The sequence below is a fragment of the Pongo pygmaeus genome, chromosome 1 (genome assembly GCF_028885625.2).
Source record: "Pongo pygmaeus isolate AG05252 chromosome 1, NHGRI_mPonPyg2-v2.0_pri, whole genome shotgun sequence".
Classification (NCBI taxonomy): domain Eukaryota; kingdom Metazoa; phylum Chordata; class Mammalia; order Primates; family Hominidae; genus Pongo; species Pongo pygmaeus.
Window position 1 is genome coordinate 43,849,082 of NC_072373.2, and position 16,891 is coordinate 43,865,972.

At 46.9% G+C, this 16,891-nt stretch overlaps 1 protein-coding gene and 1 non-coding gene across 3 annotated transcripts in view; both read right to left on the reverse strand.

Annotated features, from left to right (window-relative positions):
* Window positions 1-4,429: 4,429 nt before the first annotated feature.
* Window positions 4,430-16,891, reverse strand: part of MFSD4A (major facilitator superfamily domain containing 4A) — a 33,133-nt gene continuing 20,671 nt past the window's right edge. For both annotated transcript variants that reach the window (XM_054491761.2, XM_054491768.2), the window contains exons 7-10: window positions 14,343-14,490; window positions 8,795-8,865; window positions 7,397-7,517; window positions 4,430-6,229 (exon numbers count right to left, since the gene is read on the reverse strand). In XM_054491761.2, the coding sequence (XP_054347736.1) occupies window positions 6,174-6,229; window positions 7,397-7,517; window positions 8,795-8,865; window positions 14,343-14,490 (396 nt within the window). In that variant the 3' untranslated portion in view covers window positions 4,430-6,173. The remainder of the gene's footprint in view (window positions 6,230-7,396; window positions 7,518-8,794; window positions 8,866-14,342; window positions 14,491-16,891) is intronic.
* LOC129023206 (U6 spliceosomal RNA) lies at window positions 11,460-11,566 on the reverse strand. The gene has a single exon (XR_008496714.1). It is a non-coding gene; the product is annotated as a U6 spliceosomal RNA (small nuclear RNA).

Consider the following 16,891-nt stretch of genomic DNA (forward strand, 5'->3'; position numbering starts at 1 on the left):
ATACAAAAAATTAGCTGGGCGTGGTGGCGGGCGCCTGGAGTCCCAGCTACTTGGGAGGCTGAGGCAGGAGAATGGCGTGAACCCAGGAGGTAGAGCTTGCAGTGAGCCAAGATCATGCCACTGCACTCCAGCCTGGGCGGTAAAGCGAGACTGTCTCAAACAAACAAAAAGCCTGTTTAAGTCACCACTGTTTTCTAACCTTTCTGACTGTTGACACTTCTTTTGAGAAGCCTACCTGTTTTGCAAGCACTTTCTGTGTTTTATAGGTGCATTTAATGACAAACTAATACCCTAATATTGGGTAATTTTCCAGGGTTGGCATTATCAGGTAGGAGATAATAATTAACAGTTAGATGATTTCACATTGATTGTCGCTACAAAACACTGTACTAACTGGACGACCAACCCCCTGTAACTGCAGGGAGTCTATGAAAGTGACTTCATTTTATTAAATGAAACAGGAGTGGGCTGGGTGCAGTGGCTCACACCTGTAATCCCAGCACTTTGGGAGGCCGAGACAGGCAGATCACCGGAGGTCAGGAGTTGGAGACTAGCCTGACCAACAGGTGAAATCCTGTCTCTACTAAAAATACAAAACTGGCTGGGCGTGGTGGTGCGTGCCTGTAATCCCAGCTACTAGGGAGGCTGAAACAGGAGAATTGCTTGAACCCGGGAGGCAGAGGTTGCAGTGAGCCAAGATCACGCCATTGCACTCCAGTCTGGGCAATGAGAGTGAAACTCCGTCTCAAAAAAAAAGCAAACTCAAAACAGCTGTGCCAGTCAACCGACAAGCATTGGTGTTAAGAAGTCCATTGGATGGTTCCCATGTTTTTTGTTTTGTTTTGGGGTCAGCCTTGCTGTCACCCAGGCTGAAGTGCAGTGGCACAGTTGTGGCTCACTGCAGCCTCAAACTTCAGGGCTCAAATGATCCTCCCACCTTGGCCTCCCAAAGCAGTGAGATTACAGGCATGAGCCACCACCGTATGTTTTGAATATGTCACCATAATTAACCAAAACTACCTTCTTTGGTCAAGGTCATACTGCCTTACATGTTGCCAGATCTGGTGGTTGACATTCGGTGTTCATTGGACCTCTTGGCAGCACTGATTACTTAACTCCTTCTTGAGATATGCTTCATGTGCCCTCCAGGAAACCACATTTTCTCCTGAACTTTCTGTTTCTCTGGCTTCTCTCATGTGCTCTGCTGGGACTTGTTCTTTTTCTAAAACTCTAGATGTTGAAGAATCCCAGGGCTCAATCTGTCCATCTCTACATTCACTCCCTAGCTTGTGTCATTTTAGTCCCATGACTTTAAATACTTTATGTGACCACAAAATTTGTATCTTCAGCCTTGACTTCTCTTTCAAACTCTAGACTTCTATATCTAACAGCCTTCTTGACATCCAAGATTGCATTATAAGATGATCATGTCCAAAACAGAACTCTGAATGTCTCCCCACGGCCTTCCAGAGTTAAATGGCTTCATCATGTACCCAGTTACTTAGGTCAGATTCCTTCAGGTCATCCTTGATTCTTTTTTTGTTTGTTTGTTTTGAGACGGAGTTTCACTCTTGTCACCCAGGCTGGTGTGCAATGGCATGATCTCACTTCACTGCAACCTCTGCCTCCCAGGTTCAACCGATTCTCCTGCCTCAGCCTCCCGAGTAGTTGGGATTACAGGCACCTGCCACCACACCCAGCTAATTTTTGTATTTTTAGTAGAGACAGGGTTTTGCCATGTTAGCCAGTCTGGTCTCGAACTCCTGACCTCAGGTGATCCATCTGCCTTGGCCTCCCAAAGTGCTGGGATTACAGGAGTGAGCCACCATTCCCGGCCCATCCTTGATTCTTACCTTTCTCACCTTACACCCAATCCATCAGCAAATTCTGTCAGTTTCACCTTCAAAATATTGCTTGAATCCAATCACTTTCACCACTTCCGTTGCAATCTACATTTCCAAGCCACCATTATTTCTTCAGTCTATTGCAGTGGTACCCAGGTGGTCTTCCCAATTCCATGCTTGCCCCACAGTCTCTTTTCCATAGTAACCAGTGATACTTTAGATATGTAAATCAGATCGTGTTGCTTGCCTGCTCACAACTCTCCCAGTCGTCTTACATCACTCAAAAAAACCTCTACACATACCATGGCTTGTATGATCCGGCCTCTAGCAACCACTCCCACTTGTTCCGTGTGACTCTTCCTCACTGCAGTTGAGCCACACACCAGCCTACTTGCTGTTCCTCCAATACCATAAGCATATTCCAGCCTAAGGCTCTTGTACTTGCTGTGCCCCCTGCCTGATAGGATGTTTTCACGTACTTGGATAGCTTGATCCCACGTATCATTTAGTTTTCTACACAAATAGGACCTCCTTAGAAAGGCCTTCCAGAGCATCTTTTTTTTTTTTTTTTGAGACAGAGCCTCACCCTGTCACCCAGGCTGGAGTGCAATGGCACGATCTCAGCTTACTGTAACCTCCACCTCCCGGGTTCAAGCAATTCTCCCACCTCAGCCTCCCCAGTAGCTGGGATTACAGATTACAGGTGTGCACCACCACGCCCAGCTAAATTTTGTATTTTTAGTAGAGACAGGGTTTTGCCATGTTGGCCAGGCTGGTCTCGAACTCCTGATCTCAGGTGATCTGCCTGCCTCAGCCTCCCAAAGTGTTGAGATTACAGGCATGAGCCACTGTGCCTGGCCCCAGGGCATCTCTTGACATTCCCTATTCCCATTCCATATTCCCTGTATGTTTCTTTATGGTGCTACATTACCCCCACCCTGTGGCATGTTACGTGTAGTATTTGTTTTCTGTCTGCATGTCTTCACCTGCGGTATAATCCCTGTGAGGCAGGGACTTCTGTCTCAGTCACCACTGTATGTCTGTACCTAGATTAGTGCCTTGAACACAGCAGGTGCTTAACAAATCCTTTTTGACTGAATAAATGAAATTCACTCTAAAAGAACTCTATGTCACTGTGTCTTCTTTTAGTGAACCCGATGTGCCTGATGGGTTAGATTTCCATATACAAGTAGCAGAGAAAAATCTGGGAACAGGGTGATTCCACAGGATTCTGAAATGTCCAAATTCCTGAAAGGAAAATGAGGAAGAAAGTCCTACTTGTGTAACTGAGAAGCGTGTGGTGTAAGAATCGACCTGCCTTTTCCTTATTCTGATTTTATGTAATAGGGAATAGTGGCACTTAGCCCTGCTATGAGAGTTTATTTATTTATTTATTTTTCTTTTTTAAAAAAATTCAGTTTCCCTTGTGAGACAGTTTTCTTTCTTCTAAAATATAAGCCATATTAACTTATAGTATGAGAGAGACCTGCCTCTGGGGAACATCAGGCCATTTGTTTCTGAGGTTATACAAGAGGATCAATTGTTCTTCATAATGGATAACACACTTAATAAGTTTAAATATTTTATTTTAGGAAAGGTACTCTTAGATTTGTGTTAATGTTGTTTTCTGTATTAACAAATTAGTCACAATCAACTTCGATATAGCCATTGATTCTTCTTTCTAAATCTGTATAAAAAGGATATTTTCTTGAAAAACCACAAGAAAAATACAACTGCTTTTTCATTGCCCAGGTCAGTTACTCGCTGCAGTCAGACTGCATTTAAATTAGACCGGCATCTAATACTTTTGAGTATTTACAAACATAATTAAAACTATACTCCTAGACCACCAGCTTTCAAAAAAGTTGGATCTGCTTGACTTGCAATAAATATGTACCAAACATGAATAATTTCTAAGCTGCTTATGAGGAGGTTTTAAAAATTACTAACATTTACTAAGCAGTTTCTGTGTCAGGCATATTGTGAGTGCTTTATACAAATTCACTTAATTTTTTCAGAATTCCTTTGAGGTAGGGTAGGTACTTTTAGAAATGCCATTTTATGGCCAGGCGTGGTGGCTCAAGCCTGTAATCCCAGCACTTTGGGAGGTCGAGGCGGGCGGATCATGATGTCAGGAGATCGAGACCATCCTGGCTAATCTGGTGAAACCTCGTCTCTACTAAAAATACAAAAAAATTAGTCGGGCGTGGTGGTGGGTGCCTGTAGTCCCAGCTACTCGGGAGGCTGAGGCAGGAGAATGGCGTGAACCCGGGAGGCGGAGCTTGCAGTGAGCCGAGATCGCGCACTGCACTCCAGCCTGGGCGACAGAGCAAGACTCCGTCTCAAAAAGAAAAAAAAAAAAAAAAATGCCATTTTACATGTGAAAAGTGAGGTTGGAAGAGCCTCAGTAACCTGCCCAGGGCCACACAACTAGAAGGTGAGCCAGCGCTTGAGCCGTTTCTCTTTCCAGCCAGGTTCTCAGCACTCAGCTGTGCTGCTGGTGGTCACAGCTGGCTGACTGGACCAGGAAGACCTTTTAGTGTCAGGCGTGTGAATCACAGCACTTAGGACAGGTTACCGAGAACCATGATCACTTAATTTTTATATTTATACATGTACATTTGTATATACATAGAGAAAGTGCAGGCAAAACCATTATACAGTTACTCTGATAGCCATTTGCTGCTGCCAGCAGTCTCAGGACTGATCCCTGTCTAAGCTGGCAAGTTTACATTCTCCTTGTATCACTACAGGATTTGCTCTGGACAGGAGCTGTCTAACTCCTCAACAAATCCTGCTTTCAGTCTACTACTGCACAGCTTGAATTGTTCAGTAGGCTCAGCTTTTTGTGAAAGAAAAGGCCTTGCCATGGTATAAAGAGTTTTTTTCCCTCTATAAAAGATGTAAAATTTTTGGCTGGGTGCAGTGGCTCACGCCTGTAATCCCAGCACTTTGGGAGGCCGAGGCGGGCAGAACATGAGGTCAGGAGATCGAGACCATCCTGGCTAACACGGTGAAATCCCGTCTCTACTAAAAATAACAAAAAATTAGTTGTGCGTGATGGCATGTGCTTGTAGTCCCAGCTACTCGGGAGGCTGAGGCAAGAGAATTGCTTGAAACTGGGAGGCGGAGGTTGCAGTGAGCCGAGATCACGCCACTGCATTCCAGCCTGGCAACAGAGTGAGACTCCGTCTCAAAAACAAAAATAAAAACAAGATGTAAAATTTTCATTAGGTATTTTCAGAAAGTCTTAGTGCTGTTTCTATACCTTTTATATGCTAGTCAATGTCAGTAGAGAAAAATGGAACATCCATTTCATTCTCCCGGGTGATTTCTGGACCAGTTAGCCTTGATTACTAGCAGTGGTATGCTGGTAAATGTTTAACCACTGGCTCTCTGGGATCTGTAGCTTTTGCCAGTGTCCATGGTAATACTCCCACCTGGCTGATTTCAAGCTACCAACATGCTATCACCAAGAGTGGGGTTGAGACAAGGTGCACAGTAGCACACCATCATATATAGTAATTCCACCACACAGGTACCATGGACGTAAATTACCTCAAGAGCATCAAGATAAAATTAGGAAGTGATATGCTTTGAATATTTATTACCTTTGTTTTAAATGTAATTGATTTAATTATAAGTTTGTATGATTTGATTTTTAATAAAGGCTGCATTTAATAACCAGCTGTCAAAATGAAAATTTTACAATCAGCTTTTCTAAGTTGGTATGAGCTAGCTTAGCATACCACTACATTAGTATACCAAAGAGGGCAAGATTCAACTTTTCCTTTTGGTGTTTGAGAATATAGATAAGCTATTAATGTCTGCAGCAGGAATTTAAGGGACTTTGGACTATTAAGTGAAAAGCACAAAAATCCTTTGAGCATGCCAGGGAATAACTTGCAGCTTGTTTTGCTTAAATTGAAATATATCTACATATAGCAATGATCATGGAGCTTTACAATTTCAACCTATTTTTACAAACTTCAATGAAGAATGATCTCAAACCCAGAGTATGGTCCATGCATGAGGTGACAAATGGAGTGAAGCGCGTGGCTGTCTCCTTCCTTCCCATCTGGGTATCTGGACAGCTCTTACCAACAGTCCAAACCAGGGAAGAAGATGACGAGAAGCCAGGTAAACTTCTAATGATTTTGACCAGGTACCAGGACTCAATTTAATTTCCTCTACCCAACCAAGTTTTAGTGGAGAAGACTTGAATAGTCATTGAGAGAGCGCCTCCACCACCACCCAGCTTTCTGAAACAGTATGGTCGTGCTGGTGATCAAGAGGCTGAAAGTCTCCTCTTGCCTCCTTCACCCAGTTTTACCTCTGGTAGCTCTCAGAGTTTTCCATTCCAATTGATCTGTCTTGGGTAGGAACTACAAAAGAAAAACAAAACAAACAGGTAGCATGTTTCAGCAGCTCTGGTGAGTTGCAGCGATGATTCATTCTGAGAGCTTACCCAGGCTGTTTGTTTCTCTGCCATTCTGTAGCTCTAGAGGGAGCAAAGTGAAAAGTCAGACCCCCTAGTTCTGGCGAACAGTTGGTGGAGGCAGTTTCCTGAGACTACTGTCTAGGGCTTGAGGAATGTGTCTGTCTCCCATGAATAAGGAGCCCATTAAGTGTTATTCATTTAATATTCAGCAAATATTAATTGAATGTATGTCTTAAATGAAACTCTGCACTGTGTGCAACCAGTACTGCTGTCTCAGAAGTGAGGCTATAGTTAGTGCTGTTTTGGGGGCCACCTTTCCTTCTGGGCCTTTGTACTGAGCGTTTAGAGCGTAGATATGTTCACCCACTGACAGTGGATGGTGAATGCCTGTTCCATTAGTCTTTTTGTGATGATTTTGCTTTTTATAGAGAGGACAAAGTCTCCGCCTGGACACCTTCTCTTAAGAACTGGCTTTGCACACAGCCGATGCAGTCCCTGGGCACTTTGAAAGCAGTGGGCAAAAGGGCAGGTAAGGACTCAGGGTTATGAAAATAGCTTTGGGACTCCCCCTGCCTGGGGTCTCTAGAAGGGAGACTATTCTTAGGAGGTGTCTCTGCCCTGAAGGAGCCTTTCTTTGCTACTTGGCCTGAAGGACTTCTTTTTGAAAAAAAGATTTGGACTAGAATCAAAATCCTGAACTGCAAAGAGATGGCCAATTAGGCCATTGGGCTGAGTTCCAGCCAAGGAGTCGGGCTCTGCCTTTCAGTTCCCTGAGCAGGCTGGAAAGAGATTGTTGGCTCATGGTTCCATGGCATGGTGGGATGCAGGAAGCCAAGTTCACAATCCATGCCCCTCTGCTAATGGACAAACCATGAGTCAGCCGACCCAGCTCTCGCCTATCTTAAGAGTCCAGCGCAGGCAATCGTATGGAAAGTAGGAAGAGAGGAAAAGGAAGCTGTAGAAAAATAAACATTTCCTTGCATTTTTCTTGGAACAGAGCAGCGTTTCTGGCACGTTAAGATCCATAGCATCTCCCGCTCCCCCGCTCCCCCGCCCCCCCGACCCCGGCTCTGTTTTCCTCCTCTTGTGTAGAAACAGATTCTTTCCTTACCTGATGGGAGTCCAGGGTGCATCCTGTGGAAAAACAGGAGCAAGATATAGAAGGTAAAAGCCAGACAACCAAAGATCACGCCACAGACCAGGAAACTATAGCTGCCCTGAGCCTGGAATATCTGCCAAAGGGGAAAACACAGAGAGACAGACCATTAAAACTTCACGTGGAAGGTGTTTCAGAGGAAGCAGCCTTCTCCATCCTTGGCTGGTTTTTCAACTAAGTTGAGGCCCGTCACACCAAGAGATGGAATCACGGGGAGGAGGGAGGCCTTGGCCTTGTTTCAAGTTGATGTGTCTGGAGAAGGCAGAAGCCCTGCTCTAAGGCAGGACTGGACCTGGTGACCCCCTGCAGTCCCTTGCAGCTCTGTGTTCTGGAACCTTCTGACAATCTCTATCATCACTGAAACTCCAGTCATACTAGGTGTTTCTATACCCATAAGCCCTAACCAGAACTTTGCAAAGGATATATTGTTTTAATCTTTTATTATGAGAATTTAAAACATGTTAAAGTAGTATATGGAGCTCCAATGAACCCATCACTCCACTTTAGCAGTCAGCACCGGTTTCATTGGTGGCCTTGCACTTCTTTTCTGCACTAGGTTACACTAAAGCAAGTCCCAGATGTCACATCATTTCAATGAGGAGGGTATGGTGAGATGCAGCTCTTCCCCTCCCTCCAGCAGGGCAAAAGAGGAGGAAAGGAGAATGGAGTCACAATGAGGGAGATTTTGGAGGCTGAAAGATCTAGATGTGAGGTCCTCTCTGTCAGCTTCTAGAAGTGTGACTGACCTAGGGCAAGTTGCCAAATTCATCTGAGTTTCCGTATCCTCTGTTGTAAAAAGGGGAATAATGTCTACATTATAGTATTCAATAAAAAGTAGATGTTAGGTTTTATTTTTTTTTCCTGGTGAATAAATGAAACATGGGTAGATTTGAATAGAACTGGAAGAGTTGGCCCTCTCGGTCAGGGCAGGAGTTGAGCAGGAAGCTGGGCCCTCTGCAGGGCGGCCAGAGGCTGTGAGAGGTGGGGTAGGGAGTGGTGGGTTCCGAAGGGATGGAAAAAGAACTCTGACTGCAGTTCCAACCCATCTCAGGCTCTGAGAGCTAAACAGCATTCCCACGGGCCCCCTCTGGCCCTGCTCCCAGACATGGCTTGTGTTTGCTTTGGACTTTTCCATGCATCCGTTCACATCTCCAGATCCCACATATGGAGGCTCAGCTCTCAGGGCTGGCTTGGAAACGGAAACAGGTAACAACGGCACAGGGGGCCCTGCTGGCTTTGCTGGAGACTCAGGAAAGGGACAGTTTGAGTTCAGAAGGTGGCTATCTGCACCTTCTCACCTGTCAGAGGAGTGCTCCCCAAATGCTCCCCTCTCCCTTACAGGTCCCCACATACCGAACCAACCAGCATCTGCAGCACCATCTCGCCAACTCCTGCCCCTGTCACCAGCACTGTGGTTGCACAGCCTAACAAAAAGAGAAGGTTTGGTTTGGTAAAAGCAAGTTAAGGAGACAGAAGTCAGCATTACAGTCCAGGTTGCTGGCCAGGCACAGTGGCATATGCATTTTGGAAGGCACATCCCAGTACTTTAGGAGTCAGAAGTGGGAGGATCTCTTGAGGCCAGGAGTTCAAGACCAGTCTGGGCAATATCACAAGACTTGGTCTCTACAAAAAGTAAAATTTAAAAAAATTAACTGGGCATGGTGGTGTGCACCTGTAGTCCCAGCTACTTGGGAGGCTAAGGTAGGAGGATCCCTTGAGCCCATGAGTTGGAGGCTGCAGTGAGCCATGATTGCACCACTGCACTCCAGCCTGGGTGACAGAGTGAGACCCTGTCAAAAAACAAAACAAAAAAAAACAACAAAAAACCTAGGTTGCTTCTGGGAAACAACCTGGCATGGCGGAAAGGACTGCTTTGGATTTCTCAGACATGAGCTTGTAACTTTGCTTTGGGAATGTCTAGGTCTGTCATTTTGTCCTTTCCTTGTTCTGAAACCTTCAATTGCTCATCACTATCTCAGGGTAAATCCCACCTTGCTTAGCCCTGGCATTCAGCGACATTCCCATTCTGACTGCTACCTACCTCTCCAGAAAGATTTCCTGATATCCTGAAGCTAGCCCTCTGGTGCAGGAAGACTAGTGTCTTCGCTGTCCTGGCATTGCACTGACCAGCCACATGCCCTGATAGTCTGGCAGTGTGGCGCAGACCTTCAGAGCCCAAGCTTCAGAGTCAGACTTGGGTTCCAAGCCCAGGTTGTCACCTACTAGCCATGTGACCTTAGACAAGTTCTCTAACTTCTCTAGGCCTTGGTTTCCTTCTCTGTAAGATAAGCATCACACCTCCTTCACAGAGTTACCGTGTGGGTAACTCTGATGTAAGACATGCCAAGAGCCCGGCATAGGACTGGCACACAGTAAACTCAAAACCAGCCCAACTCTCTGCGCAGGCCCTTCAGCACTGCCTTCAGGATGAAGGCCAAGGACTTTCAAGTGGTTTGCAGGGCCCTTTAGACTCTGCCCCTGCTAACGGCTCAGGCTTTTCTCTCCCCCTCCACCCTCCATACTCTCACCTCCAGGCTCCAACACACACCTTCACTCCCCACTGAACATTCCTCCTCCTCCTCTTTTCTGGTAAATTATCATTCATCTTTTTTTTTTTTTTGAGACAGTCTTGCTCTGTCACCCAGGCTGGAGTACAGTGCCTTAGCCTCCCAAGAAGCTGGGATTATAGGCATGCACCACCACACCCGGCTAATTTTTGTATTTTTAGTAGACATGGGGTTCCACCATGTTGGCCAGCTGGTTCCCATTCATCTTTTAGGTCCTAGTTTAGACTTCCATCAGTAATGTTCCTCCCTGGTCCCCATGCCTGGATGGGTTGCTTCTCTGTGCTGTGATATCACCCTGTACCTGCTCTCACCACACTGTCTGTTGACCAGCTAGCCCTCCCCACTAGGCTGGAAGCCCAGGAGAGGATGGCCATGCCTTGTCATATAGATCACTGGCAAAAACCAGTGCCTGTTAGTAGCACAGCAGCTAACACATAGTAGACACTATTTTTTTTTAATAAAATGGTTGTCATCATTGTCTACTCTGGACTTCACATTCCTTCTAGCTCGTTCAGTCTCGCTTATGTTCAGACTTGTCTCTGTGCCTTTGCTCTCATTCTGTTCACTGCCCCACCCTGTCCAGGAAGGCCTTTCCATTTTCCTCTCTGCTTTTCTAGATTCTGGGCCAGCTCACATCCCATCCCCTCTATGAAGCTACTTTTATTTAAATCAACACTGCCCCCTCACTCCCTTCCCTGAATTCCAGTAGCACCCATCTGTCCGTTCCACTCATTTGTTTAAAAAACTGAGGACCACTGGGTTCTATGCTAACCACTGAGGATGATCAGGTGAATACTAACATTTAACAAGACATTGAGTGCATGTGAGCCAGCTTTGATGCTAAGTCAAAAGCTTTACATTTTTTCTGATGCACAAAACAATCCTAAAAGGCAGGTATTTGCATCCTCATTTTACAGATGAGAAAATTGAGGCTCAGAGAGGGGAAGGAAGTGAAACTGCACAAGGTCATAAAGCCAGTAACTCTGGAGGCAGGACTGCCAGGTGTGCTATTGCCTGCACAGCCCATGCTCTTACCCTTGTCCCTTGGTAGGGTCATGTTGTCTAGGAGAAGAAGCAGATAACATAGGTACAAAAGTCTTGAGATGGGTCAAACATGAGAGACGGGGGCAACGTCAAAGGACACAAAGGGGAGGCACACCTTTCCAGTGGGGATCAGAGGAGCTTCCTGGAGGGGGACGCTTCCTGGAGTTGGGTCTGGAAGGAAGAGCAGGAAGATAAAGGGGCGAGATGGAGCAGGGAGGACTTTCCAGGCAGAGGGTTCACCACGTGCCAAAGTAGGGAGGTACAGAACAGTGTTTGTGCCATCAGGGAAAAGCATGTAATTGGTGGCTAGGATGCAGGTTTGGAGGGGAAGCAAGGAGAGAGAAGTCTGGAGAGAAAGATGCTCCATAGGTAGATCTGGAGGTTGTGATCAGCTCTGTTTTCTGTTTTTTTCTGGGGAACACTTCACACATTTGCATGTCATCCTTGAACAGGGGCCATGCTCATCATCTCTGTGTTGGTCCAATTTTAGTACATGTGCTGCTGAAGTAAGCACAGCCCTGTTTTACCATGTGGAGGGTGGCTTAGTACATGGTCCTCACCTCTAGCTGCACATTAGAATCACCCAGCAGTTCTGGACCAGTTGCATCAGACTCAGAGGTAAGGCCCAGTCACTGGGTTTTGGTACCAGAGCTCCAGGTGATTTTAATGTTCAGCCAGCTGGGTTAGATGGAGGCAAGACTGAAGACAAGGAGACAAGCCAAGACCCATCAAAGAAGGGATGGAGGTGATTAGAACTTGGAAAAACCTGGGTACCATTAACTAGTCCAAGCAGGTCAATGAAGATAAAGACATTAAATCAGGCAGGGACAGTAAGAAATGAAGAGGATGGATTTGAGTGATCATTTGCAGGCAGAATCAATCAATATCACTTCTTTTTTTTTTTTTTTTGAGACAGAGTCTTGCTCTGTCACCCAGGCTGGAGTGCAATCTCAGCTCACTGCAACCTCCGCCTCTTGGGTTCAAGTGATTCTCCTGCCTCAGCCTCCCAAGTAGCTGGGATTACAGGCGCCCGCCACCACGCCTAGCTAATTTTTGTATTTTTAGTAGAGATGGGGTTTCACCGTGTTAGCCAGGCTGGTCCCAAATTCCTGACTTCAAGTGATCCACCTGCCTCAGCCTCCCAAAGTGCTGGGATTACAGGCATGAGCCACTGCACCCGGCCTCACTTATTATTATTAAACTCTAACATTTGTTGATCACTTAAAACTCTTGAGTTGTACTGTGTGACATGTGATGGCTACCTTATTTCATTACTTCACTGATTCCCTTGAGGCTTGGAGACTGATGGGTGAGGGAGGAGTCTGAGGGCTCCTGGGCCCTCGCCCGTGGGAGCTGGGTGCGTGGCTGTCCTGTTGTTAGGACAAGCTGCAGGGAGAGGCTGTGTTTCCCTGGCCATGTCCCGTGGGACCCAGCATGATGTCCTGAGTAGCAGAAAGATGGGTGAGTGATGGGCTGCCTGGATGATGACTAGCTGATGCATTTTCTGCCCTCAGTTTTCACCATGGCCAGGATCTCTTCAGAGTCATGATTCAATGGAATTTATACCAGGTGTGCCCTGATTTGGGGGTGTTTCTCAGATGATGTGTAGTACCCCCACTCAGAGGAGCCAGAAGCCAAAGAAACTCAGATACACTTGATTCTCTAATCCATTCTCTCACAGGAATTGTCTTCTAAACTGCAAATATTAAACAGCGCAGAGAATGGTCTCACAAGCTCAGAAGGGATCTGGGAGGAAATGAACTGCTAAGAGGGTTATTTTCAGCTACTTTCACTTACTGCTTTAAACTGTGCTTCTATTGTTTGAGGTTTTTGCAGTGAGCACATACGACTTATATAATAAAAAAAATTCTGTTTTGAAAACAAAACAAAAAGTGTGCAGGTTTATCATAGAAAAGATTTTATTCCTAACGACTGATGGTGATGTTATGTGCTAAAATTGTCTAGGGCTTATCCTTCGATTTCAAGGATCCAGGCTGTGGATAACTGCTGAGTGCAGCTCTAACTGCCCTGACTCTCCCTGTACACCAACTTCCCCCACTCTTCTCTAAAGAAATCGCCCCTCTTTTTTTTTTTTTTTTTTTTTTTTCTGAGACAGAGTCTCGCTCTGTCGCCCAGGCTGGAGTGCAGTGGCACAATCTCGGCTCACTGCAAGCTCCGCCTCCCAGGTTCACGCCATTCTCCTGCCTCAGCCTCCCGAGTAGCTGGGACTACAGGCACCCGCCACCATGCCTGGCTAATTTTTTTGTATTTTTAGTAGAGACGGGTTTTCACCGTGTTAGCCAGGATGGTCTCGATCTCCTGACCTCGTGATCCGCCTGCCTTGGCCTCCCAAAGTGCTGGGATTACAGGCGTGAGCCACCCCACCCGGCCCGAAATCGCTCATCTTAATGCTGGTTTTCCAGCCTCTAGTGCGTCTCTGGTGATGTTCAAAACATAATTATTTTAAATTAACTCATTAAAAAAGAGATCTTTGCTATAGGCACTTGGGAGGCTAGGGAAAGGGGAGGGAGATTAGTCGAGAGAATTAAGAGATTTCTGACATCAAAGAGGCTGTGTGACTCCTGAAACCAGATCAGTGTTCTAATCCTCCACGTTTCTAACAACATCCACCACAGCCACAAGGCAGGCACGTACTGTTACTGAAAATTAGGTTACAAAATGCTTTTCCTATGCCATAACTTCTCCTGTGCATCTTTGCTTTTCTTTGAACTTGGCATTTCCAGCACATGCATATCGCACAAAATGTCAGCTGCAGGTCAGCAGACGTTACGATGGGGACAAAGCAGATGGAAAAAAGCTTAACTGCTTCTCTGTGGCCTGCAGTCCCATCATTACGGGGATCATTCTGAATGGAGGGAGCCCTGCGGGTCAGAACCACCCCCGCTGTGGGCCTGCTCCCGCCGAAGTCAGGAGGGGGGCGTTCATTTCTCCAGGGAGCTAGGGCAGCATTCTCACTGGGAGATGGTGCTGGCCTAGAAGAGCACAGGGGAACATCACACACCGGGGACTGTTGTGGGGTGGGGGGAGGGGGGAGGGATAGCATTACGAGATATACTTAATGCTAAATGACGAGTTGATGGGTGCAGCACACCAACATGGCACATGTATACATATGTAACAAACCTGCACGTTGTGCACATGTACCCTAAAACTTAAAGTATAATAATAAAATTAAAAAAAAAAAAAAAAAAAGAGCACAGAGAGACAGGGCAGACCGAGGCGGCGGCGCCCAGCTAGAGCGCGCCTCCTGGCTCGGGCCCGACCCTCACCTTTGTACTGCAGCGAGTCCTCGGTGTAGGCCAGCATGCTGGGGAAGGTGCTGCTGAGAAACAGGCCCAGGCTTGCCGTCCCCACGAACAGGAAGACGACGTTGTAGGAGAAAATAAGCAGCACCAGGAACGTCACCACCACGCCAACCTGTCGCGGCAGAGGTGGAGGCGGTTAGGAATTGCGAAAAGCTGAGCATCGGTGGTGAGGAACCGCCGGGAGTCGGCGTCTCCTGACTTGGCGTTTCCTCTCTAGCCCAAGGAGCCCAGCTGTGTGACCCGCGCGCCACCCCGTGGACCAGGCGGGAACCGCAGTGTTCCAGGGACCGTTCTGACATCCGGAAGGAAGCGTGGAAAGGAGACCCCCACCTAGACATCTTCCCACCTAGACATCTTCCCACCTAGACATCTCCCCTAACAGCTACGGTACACGCTGCGTAAGCGTTTGGGGACTGAGGACTACCTGTCCCCAAGGTCTTATCTGTAACCGCGGGAACTCCACCCAAGCCAATTTCATCAGCTCTCTCTGCCCTGCCAGCCCTGGGGGTAGGAGAGTCTGTTTCTTTGTGAGAAGCTGCTTCTCTTCTCCTGAAAGCCAAGAGTGCACAGACAGGAAGCCATCAGATAGCAGGGGAAAAGGGGTGATGGCGGCAGGGTCCCATCCTCTGGGAATCCTAGCCAGCCACCCAGGGAGAGAGGGTCAGTGGCTGTGGTAGTCAGCTTGGCACTCTCAGATTTGGCTCAGATTCCCATGGGCAGATGCTAACCTATGGTTGGAGACCCAGAAATCTTTCTTTTCTTTTCTTTTCGTTTTTTTGAGAGAGAGGGTCTCACTCTGTTGCCCAAGTTGGAGGGCAGTGGTGCAATCTCAGCTCACTGCAGCCTCGACCTACAGGGCTCAAGCGTTCCTCCCACCTCAGCCTCCTGAGTAGCTGGGACCTCAGGCATGTGCCACCACGCCTGCTAATTTTCTGTATTTTTAGTAGACAAAGGGTTCGCCATGTTGCCCAGGCTGGTCTTGAACTCCTGGGCTCAAGCAATCCATCTGCCTCAGCTTCCCAAAGTGTTGGGATTACAGGCATGAGCCCCCATGCCCGGCCAAATCTTTCTAGTTCAGTAAAGGTCTCTGTCGCACAGGCATGTTTTTGTTAACATAACCATATTTCTAAGTTCTTTAAACACGTTTTTATGTCTGCATTGAGTCACTTCTATGCAAGTGTATCTGGGAATAAACCCAGGCAGCACAAGATTTGGGGTTAGAAGACCCAGGTGGAAGTCCCGATGTGTTTTTTACCAGCTGTGGAACCCGGAAGTAGTTGATTGCTCTGATTCTTAACTTCCTAATCTGCAAAATAGGAGTAGTTACAAAAGCCACACTAAAGAGTGGTGGTGAAATAATACAAGTGAAGGGGCTCTGTAGACTGTGGTGCTTCAGACAAATATGAGTCCTAGTGTTTCTCTGTGGGCTTTTCTTAGACGTCTCAGGAGATAAGGATCTTCTATAGCAGCCTATGGCTTTGAGGTAAAAATCTCCTGGATGAAGACATCCGTTTCTTAAAAAAGTAAGTACAAACTATAGAGCTAGGCAAGAAATCTCATCCAGCTCCCAACCCCTCCACTTCTGGGCATGCAGAAAGGAAAGACTTTCAGAGTTGGGAGCCGATCCTGGGAGAGTTGCTCCAATTGGAAAATCAAAGCTGGTGCTCCTAATCCTTGAGGCCTTTACGCTCCTCTAGCAGCCCTTCCGTCTCTGCCACAGGATCTGTTAGGTGGAAGGTGTTCTCGAGGCTCAGAGGCCTTACCCAGACAGACTTCCTCCCCTGGGGAGGGATCAGCCACAAAACAGTGGCTGAAGGAGAGAAACATATTCCCTTCACAATGGAAATGGAAAGACAAAAGACTTCTTTCATGCAGTAAAAATATGAAAGTCATAGCATAATTATGGTTCCAAAGGTCATGTCTTTCTTTGGCGAGGAACATGGTCCCTGAGATCCATTTGTTTCTTGCTTTCCCCTCTGTTCACTCTCTCAATGTTGGGGTGGCCCAGGATTCTATTCTGGCTCTTCCATATCCGCAGTGCCCTGCTCCATGTTTTACCTGCCTCTACAGCAGGCATGCTTATATCTATCCCTCTAGCCATGAGCTGTGTCCAGGACTCCGGACTTGCACCTAAAGCTGCCCCTTGGATATAGTCAGTCCCTGGATGACTAACCATGTGGCCCAAACTGGACTTTTAATTTCCTCTGCCAATCCTACTCCTGCTCACATCAAGTGAGGGCATCCCAGTCATGCAGTTGCTTAAGTCCTGTGTCTAAGGTCCTTGATTCCCCCCTTTCCTTACCTCCCACACCGGGGTCAGCAACAAGTCCTGTCCACACCATCTCAAAAAACATGTTCGATCCTTGTACTGCTCCAGATCCATCCAGGCCACCCCATCCCAGCCGCCTCCCTCTTGTGCCTGGACTACAATAACAGACAGTCCGTGTTTGACTCTTGCCAGCTACAGTCTGTTATTCCACACTGGAGGGCACTTTTAAAATGCAGTGCAAGTG